The sequence below is a fragment of the Artemia franciscana genome, chromosome 9, assembly GCF_032884065.1.
Source record: "Artemia franciscana chromosome 9, ASM3288406v1, whole genome shotgun sequence".
Classification (NCBI taxonomy): domain Eukaryota; kingdom Metazoa; phylum Arthropoda; class Branchiopoda; order Anostraca; family Artemiidae; genus Artemia; species Artemia franciscana.
Genome location: NC_088871.1, coordinates 50,199,981 through 50,222,061, shown reverse-complemented (window position 1 = coordinate 50,222,061; position 22,081 = coordinate 50,199,981). Strand labels below are relative to the sequence as shown.

The window sequence follows — 22,081 nt, the reverse complement described above, 5'->3', positions numbered from 1 at the left end:
AAAGGAAGGGTTCTTAGACATGATAATTTTTTTTGCAAAGTAAATTATAAAATAAATAGATAATAAAATATAAGACTGTCTCAGGTGTTCATATACAAAATGAGTTGTGTCATCTCTCTGAAGATATTGTGTCGCACCCTCATTGCCGGTTACACTTTAACCAGTACAAGATATAAAATAAAGAAAGAGTTTTTGGACATGTTGATAAATAATTAATTACATTTGCTTTACAAAATAAAGCATAAATAAACGAGACTTTAAAAACCTTTGAAAAACCTTGAATAAACCTTTGAAAAACCTTCCAAATGATGACTTCCGAATTGATGAGTTTTGTCGTCTGTTGTTTACTTATGGTAATTCTCCTCCGGCTAGATCCCCCTAGATTTGGAAAATACCTTTTTTGGGTACCTTTTTTTTTATTGAAAATGCTTTTTTTATTGTCATTGAATAAGCTGAAAAATGGCAAATTTGCTCTACCCGCTAGATTTTCACAAATATATCCCCCCACCGCAAAAAATATTGAATTGATTATTGTATTGATCCCGCTAGTCTTCGGTTTACAATAACATAATCAGTAAGGTTTGCTGTCTTACGATCACATGAATACCATGTCAACTTATGGGCCATTTTGTGACCAAACATTGTACTGGATATAACTAAGCTGTTATACCCTCAAAATTGGAAAAGTCTAGAGCCATTACTGTTTTCTTTTCCTATACCAAATTTACCTAGGCTAGGATACCATCTATCCCTATTCCTACCAACCTAGGCGTTAAAATCTCCTAGCAAAAACACCGTATTTCTACCTTGTACCCTGTCTATTTGCTCCTGTAACTGTAAGTAAAATTCATCTGAGTCACTAATATATCCGTCAGTTGGTTCAACAGGGGCATATACTACTATAGCTGATGCCCTGAACTTTTTAGTTATAAAATGAGCAATTAGCATTCTATTATTAATACCTTACTAGCCTAAACAAGACTTAGCAGCTTCCTTATTCATCATGAGTCTACTCCCTGTCTATGTACCCCATCCTTCCTGCCTGAGTAAACAAATTCTATGTCACCTAATTTCATGCTTCCTACCCCTGGGATATGAGTTTCTAAAACCCCTAATAAGTCCAGTTCAAACCGTCTGAATTCGTCAGTCAAAATGTCGATGCGATAGTCATTTTTTAACGTCGTAACATTCCAAATCCGAATTTTCATGTTCTATAAATTTTTTTAATTATTATGGCCTCAGGAAAAGCAATGATCCCGGATACCAGTGCAGGATGGGGACCAACATATCTTCTCAAGTCTACACCGAAGCGCTTAAGCTGGCTTAGAACCATACAGCAAGAAGTCCCCGGGACCTCCAGTAAGTTTGAGGCTTTATGCAATCCTGGGCCCATCTTGGTCACAACACGATTTTCAACGCTTGGCGATGCTCTTCTATCAACAAGAGTCGAAATCCTGCACAGACAGTCCCAGAACTATTACCTCCGACTCAATATATATTCATGTCTACAAATATTATGCTACTACGGGGAGGCAACCCATAGTATCAAACAGTTCGTGGTAACGAACTGTAGTAAGGAGCGACCCGGCTCAATAGTAACCAAAACTCTAAAAAATGGAATTTTGATACCAATAGCTATATCAAAAGAATCGCATTTTAATGCTGGTTTTAAATATATAAGTTTCATCAAGTTTAGTCTTACCCATCAAAAGTTACGAGCCTGAGAAAATTTGCGTTATTTTAGAAAATAGGGGGAAACACCCCCTAAAAGTCATAGAATCTTAATGAAAATCACACCATCAGATTCAGCGTATCAGAGAACCCTACTGTAGAAGTTTCGAGCTCCTATCTACAAAAATGTGGAATTTTGCATTTTTTGCCAGAAGGCAGATCACGGATGCGTGTTTATTTGTTTTTTTGTTTTTTGTTTGTTTTTTCCCAGGGGTGATCGTATCGACCCAGTTGTCCTAGAATGTTGCAAGAGGGCTCATTCTAACGGAAATGAAAAGTTCTAGTGCCCTTTTTAAGTGACCAAAAAGATTGGAGGGCACCTAGGCCCCCTCCCACGCTAATTATTTTCCCAAAGTCAACGGATCAAAATTCTGAGATAGCCATTTTATTCAGCGTAGTCGAAAAACCTTATAACTATGTCTTTGGGGACGACTTATTCCCCCACAGTCCCCGTGGGAGGGGCAACAAGTTACAAACTTTGACCTGTGCTTACATATAGTAATGGTTATTGGGAAGTATACAGGCGTTTTCAGGAGGATTTTTTTGGTTGGGGGGAGGGGTTGAGAAGAGTGGGATATGCTGGGGGAACTTTCCATCGAGAATTTTTCATGGGAGAAGAAAACTTCCACGAAGGGAGAGCAGGATTTACTAGCATTATTTAAAAAAAAAATCAAAAAATAAATGTGAAAAAGCTTTTTCAGCTGGAAGTAAGGAACAGCAATAAAACTTAAAACAAACAGAAATTATTACGCATATAAGGGGCTCACCTCCTTATGATACCTAGCTCTTTACGCTAAAGTATTTTTAGTAATTTCAACTATTTATTTGTGATTCAGGGGTCATTTTTAATGAATTGGGATAAAATTTAAGCTTTAGTGTAAAGAGCGAGGTACTGACGATGGGGCGAATCCCCTCATATATGTAATAAAAACATGAGAATACAAAAGTTCTTTACGTAAGCTAATTTATAAGTTACGTAAATCTTTTACCAATAAAAAGATTCGTAAAAAATTAAAAGTTCTAGTTGCCTTTTTAATTAACCAAAAAATCGGAGGGCAACTAGGCTTCGCCCCCGCTCTTTTTTTCTCAAAATCATTCGATCAAAATTATGAGAAAGCCATTTAGCCCCCCAAAAAAATATGCAAATTTCGTTTTGATTATTCCTTTGCGGAGAGCCAAAATCAAAACATGCTTTGATTCAAAAACGTTCAGAAATTAAATAAAAAAAAACGAGTTTTTTTAACTGAAAATAAGGAGCGACATTAAAACTTAAAACGAACAGAAATTACTTCGTATATGAAAGAGGCTGCTTCCTCATCAACGCCCCGCTCTTTACGCTAAAGTTTTTTACTGTTTTAAAAAGAAAAATTGAGAGAAAGAGTCAAACTTTAGCGTAAAGAGCGGGGCGTTGATGAGGAAGCAGCCTCTTTCATGTACGAAGTAATTTCTGTTCGTTTTAAGTTTTAATGTCGCTCCTTACTTTCAGTTAAAAAAACTCGTTTTTTTTTATTTAATAAATTAGCTAGGATGAGGTTTTTCAGCTCGAAAACGCCCATCAAAACAAACCAAGCCCAGAAAAATATCCAATATTCAGAATCCTGTGCGAGTGCTGTGTTGTTTACTAGGCCTTAATTTCCTCAAGGGGCGTAACTCCTCAAGTGGGAAAAGTTGACCGCAAGTTTCCCTGTCTTGCAGGTACCCCGAAAGGGTCGAGGCAGCCCTTTACAGAGGCCGTTGTCCATAGATCTGGATCTTACGCCCTGCCGCATTATCCTCCAATAGAGGGTCCTCCCACGATGGTGTTCTGCATCACATGCAATTTAACCCATTACTGGGAGAAGGTTTGTAACTCATGGGACGTATGGACACGCCAGTGGGCCCTGTTGAGTGTACTTTTGAGGGACATTCTTCCTCCTCCACCCGTATTCCCCTTGACCGTTACAATCAAAAAGATGACCTCTCATTTCATAATCTCGACCTGAATACCGAATGAAAACCAAACTATGAACTGATGCTTCAAGAAACCTCCCAGAAAATACCACAATGTTTTGCCTTGATCGTTACGATTAAAGCAAAAATTTTACTTGATACTAACATTCACAAATTCAAACGTCCCATTCCACGAATTGACACCTGAAGCGAGAACCGGTATTCACCCTGCGGAATATCCCCTCCCCCTGGATAATCGCAAAAGTCAAAAACAAGAAGAACAATAGGAAATTATTTTCGTAAGACAGTGGAATTCTAATTTGAGTGAATATTTAGGCCATATATTCAATGGCCGTTCTCAGTAAAACATAAATATATAAAAGAAGAAAGACTAACAACAATATAAAACTGAAATGATTTTTTTTAGAGCATTTAGTGAATATTCCCCCAAGTCCCTATTTAAGGAAATATATTATTTTTAGCCTTAAGTCTGATTTAAAATTGCTTCTCGAATTACCTGAATTTATACCCAGATCATTGCTAATAAGGGAGAATTCTTCAAAAAGTATTTTGTGGCTAGGATTTTCAAAAACATGGCTGCTTGAAGCAGAACCAAAAGAAACATTAGTAATACTAGAATTAAGAGTTTCGGTGATATCATCTTTATCCTGTTGTAGGCGTTTCTGTAAATTCTGGTGAGTTCTACCTACATAGTATTTGCCACAGTCGCATGGTATTTGATAGACCCCTCTTTGGCGAGTAATTTGGGTTTTATCTTTACCAGAATTTAGGAAAATTTATGATTTTGAAACTATTGGTAAATACTACATACAGATTATTTTGTGTGCAAAGTTTTCTAAGATTCGTAGTTATCTTTGGGATGTATATCAGGCAAATTATGTTTGAGGACTTCTCAGGATTCTCATATGGTAAACTACCATTGATTTTAAGGGAGTGTCTTTACAGTCTACGGTTAATTGTATTATTAATAAATAAAAAAGATACCCATTTCCAAAAAGTATGTCCTTGATAAAGTTTAGCTCTGCTGTGATGTGGGAATCAGAACACATGTTTAGGGCACGATCGACGAGAGAGACTACGAAGGCTCTTTTAATTTATGGGGGGTGGTGGTTTGATTTAAAATGCAATATCTACTGTTTTATGCTGGTTCTCGATAAATAGTAAAATTGACTTTATCTATCCTATGAATAGTTAACACAAATATGAATGAGATTAAATTGTAATTTCAATTTCTAAGGTAAACTGTAAATTTCTGTCATATGTGTTAAGGTGATCTAAAAAGTGCCAAATTTCATTTTCCCTATAATTCGAAAGTGAAATTTAAAAAAAATTGTCTTATCTTCTGTCGCTATTTATCCTGGATAATCCCCCCCCCCCATAAAAAAATTGCCTCATATGCATAATCGACTAGTCACAAAGAAAGTACAAAAGATGTACCTCAAAATGTCGATCAGATGCACTAAGGGGCAACAAAAGGACCAAATATCTAAATGATTCTAGCACAAGGGATGGTTGGTCTCCAATAACTTTCAACTTTAAAAAGAGGACTAGAACTCTCAGTTTTCAATTAAATGAGCATCCTCCGCAGTTTCTACGAACTCGAGTGGGAGGTTGGGGATTAGGAGGGGGAATTCCCCTCCTATACAGAATAAACCCTGCTCTTTAGGGGGTTTGACATTAATCTTTACTTTCATAATGACGGCCTAGGCCAGATATATTCTCAGAAACAAAGAAAGATTATATAAATTTCTATCTCCACCTCCCCTACTTAGAATTAGTTTTGTATTTATCTGAAGGCTCGGCGATAGTTGGGATGCTTTCTTTGCATTCAAATAAACCTTTTGAGGCATTTGCCCCTCTCCCTAACCTCAAAACGATCAGAGAACCCTACTGTAGAAGTTTGTAGCTCTTATCTACAAAGATTTGGAATTGGGTATTTTTTGCCAAAAAGATCACAGATGTATTTTTTTTTTCATAGATGATCGTATCGAACAAAGAGTCCTAAAAAATTCGGGGGGGATTTCTAGGAGAGAGGGAAGCATAGCACCGCCTAAAGCAACCGTCCAAGAAAGGCCTGGATATTTTGCACTCTTATTCTCTTATTAAATGTCTGAGATAATTAAGTTTTTTCTGTTTTTTTTTCAATATGCTGTAATGCCAACTTCACTTTCAAAAATAGCTGGTAGATAATCTTTTGATATCAAAAATGTCGTTGCCGTACCTTGAATGCTTAAAGAACCTTTCTAGTACAAAACGCCCGTCCTTAATAATACTAAAATTTTCCCAAAATTGTTTCAATTTTTAAACTCCTCTAGAGGAATATATATTTCATATTATTTTCATGGCATAGATTGTGATAACGGTTTTAATGATAGTTAAATTATTAAATTTATAAATATAAGATTAATATAAATGTGGGTTTTAAGCTAAGATCTGAGATACCGGTGACAAATTTTGTCCAGTGAAAACGACCTAGCGACGCTTCTATCTCAATTCCAGGAATTCTAGGAATAAATTTCTTCTGCCATATTTTTCTTCTTGTTTTATTATTTGGAGACATTAATGCATAATCTCTGTGCAATTTCGGCCCTTGTGGCATCTGATATTGAACTCCATATCCCGTTTTACCGAGCCGGGATCAATCCCGCTGCGCCACCACAAGGTTAAAATTCCTTCATTCTTAAGTTCAATATGAATTCCTTCTGTATGAATTCCAGAATAAAAGATTCCTTCTAATAATTCCCTAAACTAGAATAGCAAAAAATCTAGGAGGAACAACAAACATTAGAATCCCTATGTGAAAGAGGAGTGATCCAAAGATTCTATTCGAATGTATAGAACTAATTTACAACCTTTTAAGACAGGGCATTAAACAACGCAATTTAAATTACCAATTACCTTGGTAGCACATATCAATTATAAAAATAATAATATGTTTCTATCCCACTAATACAATAGCGTAAACAGTGAAGTACAAAAGAGAGAGAGAGAGATAGAGAGAGAGGGGGGGGGAATTTACGAAATAAGCACATGTTCAAGATCATGGAAAGGTCACTATTGACCACGTTAATTTATGACATCCTTTTACTCTCTACAGCAACTTTTCCAAAAGAGCCATTTTTACAGAATGTAAAACCCTGTATTATGATAGCAAGGTGGAAGAAAAAGTAAAAATTTACAGAAATTACTTATTATGTACTTCTATTTATAATTATTTATTTAGCAATGTCAGTATTATTTTACGCTAACATATTAATTTAATTTTAGGTTTTCGCAGAGCGTTTGGCAGACCCGAACGCTGTTAGGGCCTATGGACCTGGACTCGACCCAAAAAATTGTCGCAATGGAGTACCTCAAAAATTCCGTATTGACGCTACGAAGTCTGGTAAAGCCCCTCTTGCCGTTGAAGTTAAATCAGACCGCGGGCAGCCGACACAAAAGCCTGAAGTGAAAGATAATGGAGACGGCACTTATGACGTTACGTATATGCCCTCAGCTGAAGGATCGAATTGTAAAGTCAGAGTCTTGCATAATGGCAAAGATATTCCTAAAAGGTAAAGCCAGTATTCCAATGAACGATAGCATTGCCACTTTTGAGGTTCCTGTCATTATCATCAGATGGTCAGATCAGCCTCGTAGGTTTTTTTTTTTTTTTTTCACAGAGCCTGTGGATTGAAATTTATAATTCCAATCCGCAAATTCAATTTGAAATTAGATTTTCTTTTCAATTGAAGTCTGATAAATATGATCCAGTTTTTATCGAAATCACATTTTCAAAATCTGAATCTGAATCTGAAATCAACTGAAAAGTGCATTGGATTAGGACCGGTCTTTAAAAAGGCACTAGCTAAGTTCAGTGGCATCAATTCCCGAAAATTTAGGGGCTGGGGAGGGGTAAAATGTATTATGAAGTATCAAGGGGAAGCAAAATTGTCTTTTTTTTTCCATTTTTCAATGAAATTACCAAAATGGGGATTCTTTGTGAAAATAAGGATGGATGGGGACAAAAATCCCAGTAGGGATGGGAGAATCTTATAAAGAAAAGTTGAAAGGCAATGGGAACTTTCTGGGTGGGTGTAAAGAGGGAGGCTTTGAATATTTTGGTATGGAGGTTGAGCGCTCGTAAATTTGTTGGCCTCAGGCGGCTTGGTACTGTGGTGAGTTGTTAGTATTTTATAGGAGTAGTAAGTGCTCCCTCGCTCTTTACGCTAAAATTTAACCTTTTATCCAAACTCTTACAGTACGACTGATCAAACACAATGGCTGTTGAATTTAAATGAAAAGTATTTTTAAAGAACTTCAAGACTTAGATAAAACGAATGAGAGGCTGAGGAAGGGGCAGCCCTCCTCATATGCGGAACAATTGTCTTCTTGTTTTAAGTTTTAATATTGCTCCTTGCTCTCATTTGAAAAAATCTTGTTTTTTTTATTATTTAGTTTTGCTTCAAAAAACTAAACAGATTGCTTCTAAATTGCTGATGTCTATTTTTAATTTTTATTTAGCCATCGATTTTCTCTGTATTTGATTGAAATAGAAGTAAAAGGAAAAAAATGACAAAAATTGTTATCAATGTTTTTGAAAAAGTAGTATGCAGCTCTTAAAATACAAATCAAAACATAAATTTTTTTCTTGCAACGGTGGATCGTTTCTCTCTTAAGCGAGGACTTTTTCTAAGCGTTTATCAATGCAATGATTTGAGAGTGAAATTCAACGGTCATTAAAACCCAAGATTTCTTTTAAAGGAATCTGAAAATGAATCTTTAAATGATATAAAATGTAGAAAAAAGTCGAATTTATTGGAACTCTAAAATACGTTAAATTCAGTACATAAAACACGTTAATCGCAGTTCTGTTGTAGCCTGTATTGTTGTGATGTATTTGTTGAACATGCACATTGTATAACGCTATTTTCTGTCTAGTCAGACCTCCTTCCCCTTTCCACCTGAAATGAATTAGACTATGAAATCCATACAATTCTTCCTTCTATCCTAAATTGATTATCGTTAATTATACCATATATGGTACTCAATAATGAAAACGGGAAAAAAGTAGAAATAGAATATATATAAAAAAAAGAACAATAGATAAATCAAGTGCTCAGTCTTGATCAGGCCATTACAAGCGAAGCTTCTTGGGTTTAGTAACAGCTTTACGTTTGTAATAGTTTTTTTTTAGTATTAATAAATTGATTGATTGATTGATCTTCTATGAAATTGTTTCACCAGTTTTTGAAATTTGAAACTACCTTTATTAAGGAACAACAGCTACATACGTCATATCACTTCATTTTTATTGAGGGGGGGGGGGTAATTGGAAAGTTCATTTTCACCAGTATTTTTGTATTTCTGTTCGACGTGCCTCACCACTTTTAAACCCTAGAGAAAAGGAGAACACCCTCCAAGAAAGAATAATTTAAAACTGCAGATATGGCAGATTAATGATGTTTAGAGCTTTCTACTCCTGAATTGAGGTGGACTATGAAGCAAGATTCTGGCTTTGATCCTGATTTTGTATTCTGTTTTAGCGAATCTGTTCTGTATACTTTATAGAAAGATTAATGCGCTATTACTGTAATGTTTTATGTCGTTAATGATCAAAAGTATTTTATTTTTGAACCACAAGGAGATACTGGCGATAATATATTTCTTTGACTTTTCATGTGCCAAAATTGTGGATTCTTTTTAGGAAAAGTCTAAGATAGATGTCAAGTGGAACTTATATTTAATGCCTTGTTAGCCATTAGATAAATATTAGGGTTTACAACCTTGGATGGGTGCAAGATTAGATTTAATTCTTTTAGCTGCACGCACTGAGGGGGGGGGGTAAAAGTTATCCCTCACTCTAACTTTCCCCGCTTTCAATTTTACATGAAATACGTTAATTGCAGTTTTGCTGTAGCCTATGGCCTTGAGAGAATTTAAATGAAATCACAAGTTCCCCTTTCCTTTTAAAACAGGAAATTAGATAATTTTTGAACATACGCATTGTATAACGCTATTTTATGTCTGGTCAGACCTCCTCCCCTTTTCCACCTGAAATGAGCTGGACTATGAAATATCTACAATTTTTCCTTCGATCCTAAGTTTATTATCGTGAATTAAACAATATATGGTACTCAATAATGAAAATGGGGTAAAACAGAAATATAATAAAAAAAAAAACAAAAAAAAAACGAGGGACCAGTCTTGATGTACTTTGAAATTATTTCACCGGTTTTTAAAATTTGAAACTACCTTTATTCAGGCCCAAGAGTTACATTTGTGATATCACTTCATTCTCATTGGATGAGGAGGAAGGGGGATACATTGGAAAAGGCTCATTTTTGCCACTGTTTTTGTATTTGTGTTTGACGTGTCTCAACTCTTCTAAAGTTTAAAGGAAAGGAGAACGCACCCCGAGAAAGAATAATTTTACACCATCAGATATGTCAGACTAATGATATTTAGGGCTTTCTCCTCCTGAAATAAGGTGGACTAGGAAGTAGGATTCTGGCTCCGGTCTTAATTTTTTAGTCTGTTGTAACGAAACTGTTTTTGTATACCTTATAGAGAGATTAATGCATTATTACTCTTGGCAATGTATTACGTCGTTAGTAAGAAATTATATTTTATGTTTGACTTCTTTTATCATCGGTTGACAGGTCCAAAACAGAGTTTAAACTTTATATAAGATTGGTCTTTTTCGGCTAACCGTCTAGGATTAAATGGAAAGTAGGTCGTTCGTGGTTGGGGTGGGAAGATGTCATTTAGAAAGATTTAAAGTAAATGGGAACTTCCTGGGAGGGTCTAAAGAGGGGGCTTTGGATAGATTGGGATGTAGGAGGAGTGTGCGTAGTTGTGTTGGCCTCAGGCAGCTTGGTGCTGCGATGACTTGTTAGTAGTGGTATTGTTCATGTGTGAGACAATGCGTTGTAAATAATTGAATATTTATATGCAACTCCTCGAAGATACTGGGGATAATATACCCCAATTGGCAAAATTGTAGATTCGTTTTAGGGGAATTTTAAGAGAGGCGCAAAGTGGAAGACATATTCAATGCCTCATTTAACAAAAATTCATGTTGACTTCTTCAGTTTCTTCGCCTAGCTTAGATAAAGATCTATTTTGTAATTAAATAAAAAAACAAGTTTTTTAACTGAAAGTAAGGAGCAAAATTAAAACTTAAAACGAACAGAAATTACTTCGTATATGAAAGGGGCTGCTTCCTCACCAACATCCCGCTCTTGACGCTAAAGTTTGACTCTTTCCTTCAACTCTTCTTTTTAAAACAGTAAAAAACTTTAGCGTAAAGAGCGGGATGTTGGTGAGGAAGCAGCCCCTTTCATATACGAAGTAATTTCTGTTCGTTTTGACTTTTGGTTTTGCTCCTTACTTTCAGTTAAAAAAAACTTGTTTTTTTTATATTTAATTTCTGAACGTTTTTCAATCAATGCATGTTTTGATTTTGGCTCTCCGCAGAGGAATAATTAAAACAAAATTTGCATATTTATTAATTTTTTTTGCTAAATGACTTTCTCATAATTTTGATTGAATGATTTTGAGAAAAAAGAGCGGGGGAGGAAGCCTAGTTGCCCTCCGATTTATTGGTTAATTAAGATAAAGGCAACTAGAACTTTTAATTTTTTACTAATCTTTTTTTTAGTAAAAGATATACGTAACTTATAAATTAGCTTACGTAAAGAAGTTTTGTATTCTCATGTTTTTATTACATATATGAGGGGGTTCGCCCCCTCGTCAGTACCTCGCTCTTTACACTAAAGCTTAGATTTTGTCCCAATTCATTAAGAATGACCCCGGAATCACCAAAGCCGTAAAATAAATAGTCGAAATTACTAAAAATACTTTAGCGTAGAGAGCGGGGTATTGGGAGGGGGTGAACCCCTCATATGGGTAATAATTTCTGTTCGTTTTAAGTTTTAATGCTGCTCTTTACTTCCAGCTGAAAAAAACTTTTTCATATTTCTTTTTTCATTGTTTGTTTTTTTTAATAATGCTAGTAAATCCTGCGCTCCCGTCATGGAAATTTTCTTCTACCATGACAAATTCCTCGATGGAAAGCTCCCCCAGTCTATCCCCCTATTCTCAACCCCTCCCCCCAACCAAAAAATCCTACTGAAAACGCCTACACACTTCCCAATAACCATTACTATATGTAAGCACTGGTCAAATTTTGTAACTTGTAGCCCCTCCCCCAGGGACTGGGGGGGAGGTAAGTCATCCCAAAGACATAGTTTTCATGGTTTTTGACTATGCTGAACAAAATGGCTATCTCAAAATTTTGATCCGTTGACTTTAGGAAAAAAATGAGCGTGGGAGGGGGCCTAGATGCCCTCCAATTTTTTTGGTCACTTAAAAAGGGCACTAGAACTTTTCATTTCCGTTAGAATGAGCCCTCTTGCGACATTCTAGGACCACTTGGTCAATACGATGACCCCTGGGAAAAAAAAACAAAAAAAAACAAACAAACAAATAAACACGCACCCGTGATTTGTCTTCTGGCAAAAAATACAAAATTCCACATTTTTGTAGATAGGAGCTTGAAACTTCTACAGTAGGGTTCTCTGAGACGCTGAATCTGATGGTGTCATTTTCGTTAAGATCCTACGACTTTTAGGGGGTGTTTCCCCCTATTTTCCTAAATAAGGCAAATTTTCTCAGGCTCGTAACTTTTGATGGGTAAGACTAAACTTGATGAAACTTATATATTTAAAATCAGCATTAAAATGCGATTCTTTTGATGTAGCTATTGATATCAAAATTCAATTTTTTAGAGTTTTGGTTACTATTGAGCCGGATCGCTCCTTACTACAGTTCGTTACCACGAACTGTTTGATGTCCTGAATCGGTCGAAGCCGCTCTTAGAGAAACTGTTTTTGCATACTTCATAGAAAAATTTGTGCACTACTACTGTCGTTTGTTATTAATAAGAATATTATTGGGAATGGCTGATGTCGTGAATTTTTACTTTTTGTTTTTATAACTAATAAAACTGGTTCAGACAGTGATTTATAGATCACGGAACATTTTTTCTAATCATGTGGTGATAGATTCTGCAGAGTATAACTTTCTGTCCTGGAACAAAAACAATTATTAAGTAATATCGGTTGTCTATTCAATCTTTAAATTATTTTAAATCTATTTAAAAAGATATATTTGAAAGCTAGTGCGAAAAATCAAATTAGAATATTATTTAGAATGTTAAATTTGATTAGGATTTTATGATTGATGGATGACTTAATTCGATTTTCTGTCAAATAAAGTTATTACGGAGAATATTATTACACACTCGCTTTTGGTCTAATCATAGGAGCACATAGCCAAGATTCTTAGGCTAAATTTGAATGCTTCAGCATGGGATATGGGCATCATATCCCCTATCCACCGCTTAAATCCTACCACTATCTATAGTATAGACATTTGTGCATTCATAGCCCAAAATTTTTCTAGGTTTCAAAAATTTTCTGTTATAAGGTCCTTTGGGTCAATCGTAGTTATGATTTTCAAAGGTGACACTAAAAGTGCACCCGAAGTCGATAGGAGGAAAACGTGTAGAAATACAGAAAACCTTTAAAAATAGGAAAAACATTGTAAAGCATTGCAAAAAGAATCTTGATCTCCGCTTGGATCAAATTTTAGCTTATAGTCTGGGCGCCAGGTGTTGAAAATGGGAGCATTCCACGAAGGGATGGGGCAGGTACGAGAATTAGCTTACCCCCACCCACCTAAATCGACCATGCTGATTCGAAAAGTACCAATGGGCACTTGTTTGCGAGGGGTGGAACACTCCGAAACTTGACGTTTCAGTATATTTTTATGTTTCATGCGAGAAAATCCGTCTTCCACAAAGCTTGAGGTGCAGTTTTCCGCTCAAATACGAGATAGAAATGCCTAGAGGCCATAGAATTTCTTCATAACAAACTAGCAAGATTAGTTAGAGAAAATGGCAGCTATGAAGCAGGTAAAGAAACTAAACAAAGTCAGAATTAACCCTATTCGTTTAATACTCACATTCTCAAATTCGTTACTGTTTTTTCCCTAATATCCCTCCATTTCAAGTCACGCACAATATTCCTCGTCTGAATCAGCCTCGGCCTTGCAGCACTTCCCACAACAGGAGCACAAAGTATCGCAATCACTATTTGCACCTGGATATTTTTGTCCGCAAGATTTATACTTGCAATATGGCAAAGTTTTCTGAATAGTGGATGACCAAACAGAAACGGTCGATTTAACGGGTACTATGCATCTGTTCTTCATCTTCTATCCAAAATCAAGCAGAGAAAGAAACGAGGGGTGAGGCATAAGGGCTTGCAGCATAATGGACAACTGGTAAATGCACCTTTTCACATGTAAGGCAATGGAGTCGTCAGTTGGAGGCAAGCTCTTTAGCGTTATCCGACGAGGGAACAAGTGAACGTGGATGTCATTCAAACATGAAAATTCCTCTAATTGTCTGTTTGGGGCGGCATAATATGTACCTTAAACATTCAGAACTCTAATGTCAGCTTCAGAAGAATGCTGTTTCACTCAAGAAATTTTGGTTAATAGAGAAATTACCAAATGAGGCCAAATGATGACATACAAAAAAGGCCTTACTCACAAATAATATGTCATGCTTTGCAACTTCCAATGAATTAGCCAAACGCTATCGCCAGGAACCTCTTTCTCCACTTCTATTGTCGTGATCCGGTCTTGATGCTAAAACAACAGCAGTCAAAACAACACCAATCTTGCTTTTTTCTTCTGGTGGACACCGGAAAATGACGTCTGAAACCGGTGTTTGCGGCTTTTGCTCGCTAGATAGCACTTTTTGGGAAATCTGAAGTTCAGATCCAAATTTAATAGACTTCCCCCTTTGTTTTAAAATGCCGTTTTTATTTTCGTTATCAGCGTTTTTAGGCTATCTTTTGGTATATGTTTGATAATAACCCCATTCTGTTGTACCCCCTTCTTGAAATAAGCGAGATAGCCAAGCGTGACACCCTGACTATTCCATTAATTGCAATAACCATGCAACATGAAATCGCAGCTGTAATGCAAAGAAAGCTTTACAATAAAATGAAATGATTATTGCCAGCCATTAGATAAGCATTAACGTTTACAACCTCAGAGGGGTGCGAAACTAAATAAGTTTGTTCACTTGAACACACTAAGTGGGGAAGGTTTAGATGTTACCCCTCCTTCTAATTTTATCAGAGTTTAGTTTTTAAGTGAATCAGTCCTCTCCGATATTAATGCAACCCCTTCGATGCAAAGTGACCAATAAACCAATTTCATGTTTGCCGAGGATAAATAAATATATTCGCAAATTTGATGGCAGGCCGTTAAGCCTCTACAAAACAAAAATCTTAATTTGCATTTCTTCTAAATTTGCATAAGGAGAAAATGTCACTTGAATAATATTCATCAACTTCCTTCTTGAATGTCCGTAGGTTTGTGGAGCAGATTACTCTTTCTGGTAAGTTGTTCCAATGCTGAACAACTCGGTTGCCGAAAGTCCATCGGCCCATGTCCTTGTAAAAACGTTCCATACTCACTTTGTACTGATGTCCTCGTAGATGATTTTTATTGAACTGCACGATTCTCTGGGCTGGTACGTTATCATAGGCTCCATTGCAGAGCTTGTACATTTCAATAAGATCACCACTATGGGATTTATAGGCGAGGGTTGGGATTTCAAGCTTTCTAAGCCGCTCTTCGTAGGGAAGGAAGCGTAACCTGGGAGAGAATTTAGTTATCCTCCTCTGAACATTTTCGAGAGCATCTATGTCCTTGTTGTATTCAGAATCCACTAAGATGCCTAGGTCTCTTTCTTCTCTACTAAGAGTGAGTGCAGCGGAACCAAGAAAGTATGAGGACGAAAAGTTTTGTGGACCCAGAGTGAGGATATGACTTTTCTGGGTATTGATTTCCATGATCCACTTCTTCATCCAGTCATCGATTCGTTGGAGATCCGCCTGCAGGTGGTGAATGTCTTCACATGACGAGATGACGCGATAGAGCTTTGTGTCGTCCGCGTAGAGAAGGATGTCAGATTTGATGCCCTCAACTAGGTCGTTGATGTAGAGATTAAACAGAAGGGGGCCGAGAATTGACCCCCGGGGTACTCCGCTAAGAACTTCTTCTTCGGTATTGCTGAGACAACCTTCTACACACACAACTTGCTTTCTGCCAGTTAAGAAGTCCGTAATCCATTGAAGAAGACTGAATGAGGACCCGGATGAGGAGAGACCGTATTTCCTGAGCTTCTTGACGAGACGCTTATGGGGAACTTTGTCAAAGGCTTTCTTGAGATCCAAGTATATGAGATCAATCTGGAACCCCTTGTCGATGTTTTTCTTCCAATCATCTGTGGCACAAAGCAGTTGGATCTCTGCAGATCGTTCCTTAAGAAAACCAAACTGCTTTTCGGTAAGTATTTTTTCTCGTTTTAAGTGTTCTAGGATGTGGTCTGCAATGGGAGACTCAAGTACTTTACACGTAATACAAGTGAGGCTTATCGGTCAGTAGTTTGATGGGTCTTCTCGTTTCCCACCTTTGTATATTGGGACGACAATAGCTTTTTTCCAAATGGCGGGAAGCTCACCGAGTTCAAGAGACTTTCTGTAAATGTAGACTAGTGGCTCTGTTATTACTGTTATTACCGTTGCAAGTTCTTTGAGCAGTTTTGGATGTAGATTGTCTCGGCCATTGGACTTGCTTGGGTTAAGTTCTCTGAGTTTTTTTAGAACATCGCTATGTTTGATCTCTATCGGTCTTATCAATTCGCTTATACCCTGAATTGGTTCCTCGCGGCTAAAGTGGTCTTCGTTCTCAGGTTCCTGAGTAAAAACAGAAGAGAACTGGCTGTTGAGAAAATTTGGCTTGTCCATGGGGTCGTGTACCAGCTTTTGTTTGACGGGATCGTAAAGAGATGAGACTCCACCTTTGTTTTTCCTTTTGCTGTTCACGTATTTCCAGAAAATTTTTGGGTTTTCTTTCAAGGAGAAAGCTAATTTCCTCGATTCAAGGAGAATCGCTTACCAATAACAAATCGAGGATACTTGGTGTGTCAGATCCCCGCATCCTTGTTGGCTCAGATATTAGCTGCTCTAGAAAGTGTTCGTTAATAACGTCCAGGAATTTACTCGTCAAGCTTGCGGTAGATTCCGTGGTGTATCGCCTATTCCAGTCAGATTGAAATCTCCTATAATAGCAAGCTTTTGGTTGGTATTCTTAGCGAATGCTGCTATTTGCGAGAACAGAGCTTCGTCGGATGTGTTAGTGTTGTTGGGGCTACGATAACAGATCCCAAGAACAGTGTCGCTGGTCGTTTTAGACTTAATGCAGATCCACAGACTTTCTTTGGGCTCAATCGTGTCGGTTGACCTTGATATTGGATGCACGTTGATGCCTTTTAGACAATAGCAGACTATCCCTCTACCTGTATTCTCTTCCAGATTTTGTTCATACAAATAATAATCTTCGATACTGAGCTCTGTGACGGTAGGTAAGTATCTGTAGTTTTTTGGTTTAACTTCTACTATTGCCACAATATCCGGATTTTCCAGTTTGATAACCTGCTTTGCTTCCTCCATTTTGTTTAAGAGAGAATCAGCGTTGAAATAGAGGCATTTTATTTTTTTTCGGATTCATTTGTATGGCTTGGGCCTTTTCCTCGTCAATTTTGGGGCTGTCGTCGGCTGGGACCATTTGATGGTCTCGCTTGTTGTCTCATTCTCTGGTTCCCGTTGGACCTGGAATTGGTGCTTCCAGTAACATTAGAGTGTTGCTGTGCTGGCTGACCTTGGCTCGACTTTGCTCGACGCTGTTGTGCCAGTTGTGCCCTTTGCATTGGTGTTCGATCAGGGTTTATGTAGATCTGGTTTTTTACAAGTTCGTTGGTCAATTTTCTTAGATTTGGGGCTGCGCTGAGAATCTTCTGTCGCTTCTTGATTGTGTCGATTGAGTCCTTCAGTTTGACTTCTAAGAAATCATTTTCTATCTGGTAAACATACTTGTATCTGGTACATACTCTATCTGGTAAACATAATTGTAAACATACGTCTAGAAAGATTGAATAGCCGGAGTTTAATCTCGAAGATCTGTAATTTTTTTAACCGCAATTAACAAATTGAAACATGAGGTAATAAGCCTAAATAGAATTAAATAAAAAAGACACGTTTTTTTAACTCAAAGTAAGAAGCAACATTAAAACCTAAAACAAACAGAATTTATCGAGTATATAAAGGGGATTTCCTTCTTCTCAACGTCTTGCTCTTAACGCTGAAGTTTTCCTAGTAGTTTTGAAAAAGCTTCTTATTGTTCTAAATAAACGAGCCTTGTGTTTCAGGAGTCTTTCTTAAAAAAGTGGGACAAAATTCAAATTTTAGCGTAAAGAGTGAGGTGTTCAGGAAGGGGAAGTCCTCCTTCATACACGTGATAATTTCTGTTCGTTTTGATGTTGCTCCTTACAGACAGTTAGAAAAAAACTTGCTTTTTTATTTAATTTTTGAGTGTTTTTACATGATGCCAGGAAATCTGGCCCTACCTCCACGTAGAAATCCCCCTCCCCATGGAAATATCCCCAAGAGAATTCAATCCCGGTGAAAATTACCCCGGACAATTATCCTTAATAAATCCACTCGTAAAATTGAGACGGAAAAGAAAGAGCAAGACATATGAAAAGAAGTTTGTGTAGGAATTCTGGAAAATTCCTCCCTGGAAAAACACCCAGCGTAAAATTCGTCCCCACCACCCGAAAATGTATGCATACTTTCCAATAACAAATACCCTACGTAAACAATGGGCAAATTTTTATAACTTAAAGACCTTTCCCCTGGGGCTGTGGGGGCCATGTTATATTCAAAAGCATAAGTTATAGGGCCTTTAAACTATGATGAACAAAATGCCTATCTCAAAATTTTGATCGGACGATTTTGGGAAAAAGGAGTAGGGAGGGGCCTAGTTTCCCTCCAATCTTTTTGGTCACTTAAAAAGAGCACTAGAACTCTTAATTTCCGTTCAAATGAGACCTCTCCTGATATTGTAGGACCACTGGGTCTTAACGACCACCCCTGAAAAAATACAAAAAAAGAACAAAAAGAAACACATAAACACATATCCATGATGTTTCTTCCGGCAAAAAATAGAAAATTCCACATTTTCGAAGATAGGAGATTGAATCCTTTTAAATAAGGCTCTCTGATACGCTGAATCTGATGGTGTGATTTTCATTAAGATTTTTCAGATGGGATTTTCCCCCTCTTTTTGGAAAATCAGCCGAATATTTTCAGGATCGTGGCCTTTGATGTGTAATACTGAACTTGATGAAACTTGTATATTTGGAATCGGCATAATAAGCCGATTTGTTTGATATATCTATCGGTATCAAAGTTCTGTTTTGGAGAGTATCGGTTACTATTGAGCTGCGTCGGTCCTTACTTACAGTTCGTTACCAAGAACCGTTTGAAGGAAAAGGGCAATTCATATTTACATATTACAATTCATATTACAATTCATGCTAAAGTGGATAAGGATACTGACTCATTAGCTTCATTGTATCAATAAATGTATTATCTTCACTTATGTGCGTAGGTGACATATCGGGAACTGAGGCACCAATTCACAAAAATATGAGTGAGGCGTGGTTATTTTTTCATTTATTAAAATACAGATGCATAAGAGTTTTTTTTTTAAAATCTAGGAGGGAGTATTTTTCAACTCTTCTAATGAAAACACCGAAGAAAAGGTATTTTTCAAAACCTAAAGGAGGTATCAGAATTGAAAGGGGGGGGGGGGGGGATAAATTACCCTCACTACACTTTACTCTCTTCTTCCCTAATTAGCGCTCTTGATCGTGTTTCCTAATATTGGTCAGAACAAGAAACATTTTTTTAAGCTAAAACGGAAGTGGCATTGTTATGTTATTGACGTTGCTATAGAAATTTAGGCTGGTAAGTCTGGTTGAATTTGTTGAAAGCATAATGCTATGCAAATTTTTTTAAAAGGAGAAAAAGATTTTTTAACGTTTTATTCTTATTGTTTTCTTTTTTTTAGTCCTTTTGAAATGCGGGTTCGTCCAAAGGTTGAACCCCAGAACGTAAAAGTGAGTGGCCCAGGCGTGTCAAGTAAGGGCGTTCCTGCCTCTCTACCTGTCGACTTTACTATTGACACAACCGAAGCCGGTTTTGCAGATCTTGAAGTGCAAGTCCTTGTAAGTATTAATACTGAAGAAAAAATATTTTTAATGTAATAAAATGTAATTCAACATAATATAATTGAAATAAAATGCTAACGCAACAAATTAAATGTAATAAAATGTGAAAGTGAAAAGTATTTCTATTTGGTAATGGATATTTAAAACCGTTTTGACAACGTTGTCACAAAAAGTGTTATGCAATAAATGTGACACAACTGTGATGCAATAAAATTCCTACAAATAGAAGCACAAAGTTAAAAAAATACAACATCGAAAGTTTGATAGATTTTAAAGAAATTTGTGTTGAAACTTGAAATTTTAGAACTTGAATACTATGCACAATTGAACCGGAGTTTCTGAAGTAACTTGCTATGAAAATGCACTAATATAAAATACTAAATTGATTGTATTAATTTATAAAAACGCTGAAATTCCATCAACATAATTCGTACTCCTGAAAGTAGTTTTTATTTTATTTAAGTGGATGATCACACTCAGTGTGCAGTTTCTTAGCGAGCATCTGGCAACGGTGGCATTAAACATATATCATAATTGATATGGTTACTTGGAAATTACAATAATTGCAAATTGTTTTTCATTTTTTTTATCACTTTGCTTCAAGGCCGCATCCTGGGGGTGGCAGGTTTCCGGTTTAGAACCCCCCCCCCTCCAAAAATTATGTGCGACTTGTAAAAACGTAACAAATTAACCTAAAAAATTAACCCTCTGAAAATAAAATCCTGGATACGCCCTTGATTTACTTGTTTTATCTCCTTTGATAATAAACTTTGTTTGCTTTCTTTCTAGTAGAACGATCTGTATCAATTTTGTATTTTTAAATTCGAAATTTCCGCTTGGTACTGGTTTATTACAGGTCTTCTTTTAACAGCCTAAATATGTCCAACTTTACTCATTGACAAAAACACACCTTTAGGATTCCCCGACTGGCCTGTAGCCAAGCGGTTCGAATTAATAAACATATGTTACTTTGTATCTTAATCAAAATAGCTAAAAAAAATAATATAATATATATCCTCCAAGTTGTCCAATAACTCCTATTATCATCCAACCAATGTAAAGCCCATACATAAACATAACTCTTTCAATGGAATTAAATCAGTAAAACTAGTTTTTTTTTAACTGAAAGTAAGGAGCAATATTGAAACTCAGAACAAACAGCAATTGTTCTGTATATGAGGCGGATCCCCCTCCTCGATACATTGCTGTTTACGCTAAAGTTTTTTAGATGTTTTAAAAATCTTTTTACTCTAATTAAACGGCATTCGTGTTTCAAGAATCGATCTAAAAATTTGGGACAAACAGTCAAACTTTAGCGTAAAGAGCAAGGTATCGAGAAGGGGGCAGTCCCTATATACGGAATAATTTCTGTTCGTTTTGAGTTTAAATATTGCTCCTTGCTTTCAAATAGAAAAAACTTTTTTATATTTAATTTCTGATCGTTTTCCAAATAATGCCAGTAAGTCTGGCTCCTGCTCCATGAAAAATTCCCTAACATAGAAGGAAAATCCTCCGTGGGAAGTTTCTCCCACCTAGAATTCCCTCCTCCCCTCGTAAAAGTCCCTCTGGACAATTCCATCCTTGCTGAAAATTCCCCCGTAAAATTTCTTGCGGATAATTCAGCCTGAAAAGTTCTCCTAAGCATACTTTCATTTGAAAAAGACTAATTTCTAATCTTTTTCCCAGTCTCTCTAGAAATCCGCCCTTATGTGGGAATTTTTTCCCATAAATCCCCCCCATTGGAAAACGGCAAAATTAAGAAAGACAAATAAAAAGAATGTTGTATAGGATTTCTGTCAAATCCCCTCAGAATAAAATTTCCCTGGAAAGTTCACCACCGGAAAATCCCCTCCCCATGGAAATTTATACCCATGGAAACCCACCCCCAGAAGGAGATCCCTCCCGCTCTAGAAAATGTCTAAGTAAAGAGCGTTGTGGGTACAATGTTTCTTTTTTTTTAGACCAGGTCACTTCGCATCGAAGGATTTGTTGTAGAAACTTCGAAAAGTGCTCATTTGGTCAGAAATTGAAAGGCCTAGTGCCCTTTTCAACAGTAGATACTGATCAGAGGGAAATTAACCCCCCTCCCACGCTCAAAAGCTCCCCAAACACATCCAATAAAAAATTTGAGATAGCTATTTGGTTCAGCGTAGTTGAAAGGTCCAAAAATTATATATTTGAGGATGACCCCCCTCACCACAT

General features: G+C 36.7%; 1 protein-coding gene across 1 annotated transcript in view; it reads left to right on the top strand.

Annotated features, from left to right (window-relative positions):
* Positions 1-22,081, top strand: part of LOC136031519 (filamin-A-like) — a gene marked incomplete in the record, with an annotated part of 349,909 nt that overhangs the window by 206,799 nt on the left and 121,029 nt on the right. The window contains 2 exon segments of the mRNA XM_065711189.1: positions 6,949-7,235; positions 19,720-19,876. Coding sequence (XP_065567261.1) covers positions 6,949-7,235; positions 19,720-19,876 — 444 coding nt within the window.